The 6,445-nt window shown below is 39.1% G+C and overlaps 1 protein-coding gene across 5 annotated transcripts in view; it reads left to right on the top strand.

The window, feature by feature from the left end:
• Positions 1–6,061, top strand: part of LOC138058147 (dihydroxy-acid dehydratase-like) — a 19,234-nt gene extending 13,173 nt beyond the window's left edge. For all 5 annotated transcript variants that reach the window (XM_068904038.1, XM_068904035.1, XM_068904039.1 and 2 more), the window contains 4 exons: positions 151–219; positions 1,932–1,981; positions 3,451–3,667; positions 5,017–6,061. In XM_068904038.1, coding sequence (XP_068760139.1) covers positions 151–219; positions 1,932–1,981; positions 3,451–3,667; positions 5,017–5,145 — 465 coding nt within the window. In that variant the 3' untranslated portion in view covers positions 5,146–6,061. The remainder of the gene's footprint in view (positions 1–150; positions 220–1,931; positions 1,982–3,450; positions 3,668–5,016) is intronic.
• Positions 6,062–6,445: the final 384 nt, after the last annotated feature.

Genomic DNA, 6,445 nt, shown 5'->3' on the forward strand with positions numbered 1-6,445 from the left:
AAGCGGCGCCTGTATATGCCATAGATCACTTGCTTGTAAAAGTGCATGTGAATAAGAAAATGCGCTATGTAAAATTCATTCAAGTGAAGCTATGATCCTCGTAGTTATTAAAAAATTCATTACCATCGTAAATTCATTACCATTTTCAAGGGAAACTTAGCACCAGAAAGCGCAGTACTCAAGTTGAGTGGGAAAGACATCGCACCCTTTCGCGGCCCGGTGAGTTGCTAATTGGTGAATTGTATCATTACAGTGAATAGAACCAAATAATATATATACCTTTTTATTTTCTTACTTACATCTTCAATACATTAACAATAACTGCCACAATTACACACACTATTTACTCAAGACTAATCTTACTACGACATAGAAAAGAACAGGCTTCATGCAGAACAATAAATCTTAAGAGTGTGTCAAAAACAGCCTTCAATGTTCTGGAAATATAGAGGCCTTAAGCTTAAAGTAGTAAAACAGGGGAAGGAAGCAACTAGTATGCAACTATTGACGTTAAAGGTGTAATTTGCCCGTGGGAAGGAAGGTAAACTAGTCGCTTGGCGACGGTGAAAGAACAACTAAACAATCAGAGTCCCAGTCTGGATTTCAACCGACGACCTCCGTAACACCGGCCGGATGCTCTACCCATTGAGCTACTAAAACTCGTGGAAGCTAGTCCTCAATACAGAACGTGACTCGCTGGTCTAGTGCAGGCTCTACAATATCACACGTCTCAAATTTCAGAATGCAACTAGTATGCAACTATTGACGTTAAAGGTGTAATTTGCCCGTGGGAAGGAAGGTAAACTAGTCGCTTGGCGACGGTGAAAGAACAACTAAACAATCAGAGTCCCAGTCTGGATTTCAACCGACGACCTCCGTAACACCGGCCGGATGCTCTACCCATTGAGCTACTAAAACTCGTGGAAGCTAGTCCTCAATACAGAACGTGACTCGCTGGTCTAGTGCAGGCTCTACAATATCACACGTCTCAAATTTCAGAATGCAACTATTGACGGTAAAATAAGGACTCTGATTTTTTAGCTGTCCTCTCGCCAGTTGCTGAGCAACTAGTTAATCATTTGTAAGGTAGTATAGCAATTGTTCGTGGCATGTAAGGTCCATGCATCATCATTGTTCCATCAATTTAATGCTGGCCTGCATCCCATCTGTGCGAGACGAACGAGTAAAGATGGATGTGAAGATGTACTTTTCCCCCACCCCAAGCAACCGCGTCGTTGGAAAATCTGAAATGCTTATCAAGTTGTGGAACTCATGTAAATGCAGCCAAAAAGTGTTAACCTGCCTGTTGAATTTCATAATAAATACAGAAAGGCCGTGTAACAGAATATTCTTACATGATGTTGTGATGTCTAATTTGGTGTCCTTAAGGGCTGTTTTTCACTAGCGACGCAAGCAAACGCGGTAACCTGTGTCCCAAAATTTGGTCTCAATGACCAAGACGCCTCTGAGATTCCGAAACTTGTTTGTGCTTGCGTCAGAAAACAGCGTTAACAAAGAAACGGCGGTCATTTTGGTGCCCCAAAAACTAATCTCTGAAAACGTCGACTTCTTTTAGCCATGTATTTTGTTCTCCAAGTTTAGATAAATCTGTATTATCTTTTTTACTGTAGGCGTGCAAATAGCGATGTCTTAAAGAAACATTAGGTAGGGAGCTTAAGCACGTGATGTTTTTGAGCTTCGGACTGAAACCGGAAGTGGAAATTTCGCGTGACAGGAAAGAGGTCTCTCTGACTTGAGTGAAAGGATACTCAGCAATATGAATATAAGTGAAATAGGAAAACACCTCATTTCCAGTCGCTGTCCGTGGATTCGTTCTTAAGGAAGCTTTAATTTCGGTTTTAAAACATGGTTACTAGTGCATGTGGTTCTATCAGAAAGGCCTCTTTTGCAATGAACCATTTTGTCGACAGATCAAAGCTGGTGACGTACTCATTATTCGTCAAGAAGGGCCCCGAGGGAGGTGAGTAAAATAGGTTATTGTTCCTTTTGCGATATTCTTAGCAATTCCGAGAAGTCGCGCTGAGTGCAGCTGGAAACAAACTCACTCTAAACATGACTAAAACCTATGGAACAAACTTCCGTGTAATGTGAGGCAAGCAGAGTCCCTTACGAAACTCAAATGTCTTCTTAAACAAGTACTCTAGGGCACGGCATTCGTGCAAAGAAGCCGTTTATATTTTAGTATTTTTTTTATAATGTAGATAGTTTATAACAGAAAGCACCTTTTTATTTAATATTTTTTTATAAGGTAGATAGTTTATAATGTTCTCTTATTTGAATTGTAATTTTTTGGCTGATGAATTGACCGTGGGTAAGCAAAGATTATCTATGTATGTCTATCTATCTAGCGAAGAGGGGGGGGGCATTTATTCAAACATTTCAAACCATTAAAACGAATCGTTTCAGGTTATTTGAAAATAGTGTTCTAGGTGTTGTTGTATGTAGGTTACTTTGTGTGCCGTAAGTGTGTACGTATTGTTGTACGGTGTGTAAATAAAATACAATTTTAACAAAAAATGGCTGTGCACGTGTGCGTTGAAGTTTGGTATATTTCTTTTCTTTTCTGTTTATTTGCAAAATCTCAAGTTCTAAGGAAGACACGAGCTCACACCACAAATGTTTATTTTCTGCCCTAGTTGTAACATCGTTCTTCCCAATTCAGTTCCTGGATAGTTCGAATAGTTTGTGGAAGTTGAACAAACTGGAATAATAATGAAATACTTTGAGAAACATAAATTTGCTATATTAAATGACATTTTTTTCCAGGGGTCGTCGTCTTATATCTTAATTAAGGTCACTAGTATTGGAGTTTTAGGCTACTGGTTGTGAGCCCCTGTTCTTTAGAATGACAGCAAGGTCACAGGTATACCTGTGTAAATCCAGATAATAGTAGGAAGTAGGCAGTCTTCAGACAAAACCCTCAACTTTTACCTGAATGCGACGTACAGTTAATGGTGGAAAGGAGTCGCCATACACCTGGGGTGCAGGGATCGCGCAGTGGTGAGAGCACTAGCCTCCCACCATTGTGGCCCGGGTTCGAATTCCAGACTCCACGTCATATGTGGGTTGAGTTTGTTGCAAACAGTTTCAACATCACTGTTCAACAAAATCGAACGGATGTTGAAGAAAATGTTGGATCCGTTTGCCCATGCCTTGAGCACGAGTAAACGTAGAAACAAGTGCTTATTTATTTCAAATTTTACAAGAAAAATCATCTTTATTGCACTAATTTCAACCATCTGCACTAATTCACTATTCTGCACTCTGCTTGGGATAAAGTGACGTACTCTCAGCCAATCAACACACTGAAATTTTTGCATGTATATTATTATGATACAGAATACCAATTATTCTACGATATTAAACATGGCAGTCATACTTAACTATGACTTGTTTTAGATTAGCTGTTTTTTGTGCATTTGTCCTTAGCCCAGGAATGCCGGAAATGTTGTCACCAAGTGGTGCCTTGGTTGGCGCGGGACTGGGCAAAAGCGTGGCCTTTGTAACAGATGGCAGATTCAGCGGAGCTTCCCATGGCATTATGATTGGTCACGTATCCCCTGAGGCTCAAGTGGGTGGTCCAACTGGATTGCTTAGAGACAGTAATATAGTTATCATAGACACGGAAAATGCACCATTATCTGTGGTATGTATATGAAGGGATAACCCTAGCTTACAAACCTTTTTACGGTGATTCGTTTCCCTTAATCAACTCGTTAGAATAAACTTAATTTTCATGCTTCAGTCCCCTTCCTCGCAGCACCACGGCTGATCCCATTATTCTTTGAAAAACTGGTATTCTCAATAAAAATCATCGAACAAATCGCGGCATAGAAATGGTAAAACTAATCCAATCTTACCAAAATGCCAGCCCTGACCAATTCTTCCTCGATCTGAGTACAATCTTAAATTCAACTCAATCCAGGTTTTTTCGTTCTGTCATGCACTAGCTGGTACTATTTATTTATGTTACTGTTTTTGCATTTTGCTTTTTTAAACCATTTTTGTTTTTTTATCATTAGTTTTGCTGATTTTGTTCAGTTACTTTTTGGCTACTTCAGTTTTTATCATATTTTAATAACAACCCAATTAAGTAATTAGCTCGTTTAATCCCAAGTATTCTAAGTAGCTCTTTGCCCAATTAAGTTCCTTACTTTAGCAATATCTCTTCTATATTTGTGGCAAAATAAATAGATGTTTGCTGTTATTGTTGTTGTTCTTGTGTACCAAAACAAGAGTATTTTGGTCTCTTTGACATTGCTTTTGACATGACGTCACCTACGCTATTTTGAGTTTCCTGGACAGAGAAACAGCGACAATCTATTTATTGTCTTGAAATCATCAGTTAGCGAAATTCAGTGAAATCAAGCAAGATTTAAAAATAACTGCTTAAAACCTTAAAGGAAGGTTTGAATCAAACAGCAAATACAAAAGGAGACAGGGATGGGGAAAATTGAAGAAGATTAAAGTGGATTTGCTAACTGTCCAGCCTAACCGTTTTCCAAGGTTTAATTAAGTTGGTATTTTTAGAGACAAACATTTTTGTGACAAAACTTTGATTTGTGTTTTTAAAAGCTATTTCTGGGTTGACGTCAAGTTGCATAACGAGAACTGGGGCACGTTATTGGTAAAACTACACAAAATCAACTGCACTGCCGTGACACAGGCTCTTTAACCTCTATTTTTATTAAAGCAACTTCTGTTGTTTCGGTTAAGAACCATAAGTTCTCGAACCAATAATTCCTTAGTTTACATCAGAAACTGTTTTGCCTTTAATTCGATTTTTCAAATACCTTTTGGGTTGCTGAAAAGCTTGTGCTGCAAAATGACCTTTTTATCAGCTAGACGCTTATTCATGAGTAACATTATTACTAGTTTTGCTAACTGGTTTTACAAAACGTGTTGCACGTGTGAAATGGTTATCATGTTGACGGTGGGGAAATAACTGATGTCTTTCTCTCACACAGACCCAAACGTTTTTTTTTCCTCTTTCAGGAACTTACCGATGAAGAGCTGAGTGCGCGAAAAACAGAATGGCTTCCCCCACCGCGAAGACTGACGGGATTACTTCACAAGTACACCAAAGTAGTTTCCAGTGCTCACGCAGGCGCGGTTACCTATTAGCGAGACCCTCTAGCAACGATGACACTGCATTTAAATCAGATATTATGGAGTATGGATTAATTGCTCATTCCAATGATTATTTGTCGTACTTTTTGAAAATGGAACCTCAGGAGTCTCCTGGTCACAAATATTACACGAAAAAGGGGGGAGGGAGGGGGTGGGGGAATTTATAGTACACACAGTTCTTCCGTCCAGTCGAAACATTCGTCAAGACGAATCAATAGTCAAGTGTAACTGTTACCGACGGATTGTCTCTCTTGGACCAACTTGGCAAATTCAAATAATTCGTTTGATGGTTCGTCTGTGTACAAATACGGGAAAAGGGACGGATCATCTGTCTGGACGAAGTATCCACGATCGGGCGTCTGTCAAGACGAACTACCATGATAATTCGTAATTTCCTGTATTTGTATACAGACGAATTATCAAACGACCGATATGTTCATTTGCCCAAGTTTGTCCCATTCGGATGATTCGTCTTTAATATAAATTCAGCCAATCATATGAAAAATGTGCTTTTGTTAAATAACTATTAATCACTCGAGCGAGTCTCTTATGGGTTAAAATTAGAGAATCCTAACATTGTCTAAATTGACCAATTTCGATATATTGAAATTCAGTCCTAAACAATAGGCATCATCTCGAGGCTCTGGGGAATAAATATAAGGACTTCATGAGTTTATTCCCCAGAGCCTCGAGATGATGTCTTTTGTTTAGGACTAAATTTTAATATAATGAAGTTGTCTATTCCCATGGCACCGTTGTCATCAAGCCGTTGTGACTAGGAATTGCGTGTCCACACCGATGACAAAAATGTGCCACCAAAACCCATTCTGTTCCGCAAGAGGTGCAGAACATTTTGAGGAAACAGGAGTCAATGATACAAGTTTAAAGTGCCCCTGTTACCAAAAATCAATTCATATTTTTCTTTGCCTTTCAAAACAATGTCAACAAAACACTAAGTGACCCGCGTTTTAAGCCTTGATTTCAAAAAGACACCTCTTTATTTTAACTGTAATTTTCCTATTTAGGGTTAGGGTTAGGGTTACTAACATTATGTTCTTGAGAGAGCTGGATCGAGGAGAAAATGACGTCAAAGGCTCACTAGTTTAAGAATGCAATACGTGTGTACGCCGCAGAATTAATATGCAGCACGGGGGTTTTGGGCTTTCAGACTTTTAAACTTACGCTTTGCATATATAATAAGCTGCGTTCACACGCTGAAATTTTAAGCTAGTGAGCCTCTGACGTCACTTTTCCCTGGATCCAACCGTCTGAGGTCCAATCGGTCAGTTTTGAA

This window comes from Montipora capricornis, chromosome 7, assembly GCF_036669925.1.
Source record: "Montipora capricornis isolate CH-2021 chromosome 7, ASM3666992v2, whole genome shotgun sequence".
NCBI lineage: Eukaryota > Metazoa > Cnidaria > Anthozoa > Scleractinia > Acroporidae > Montipora > Montipora capricornis.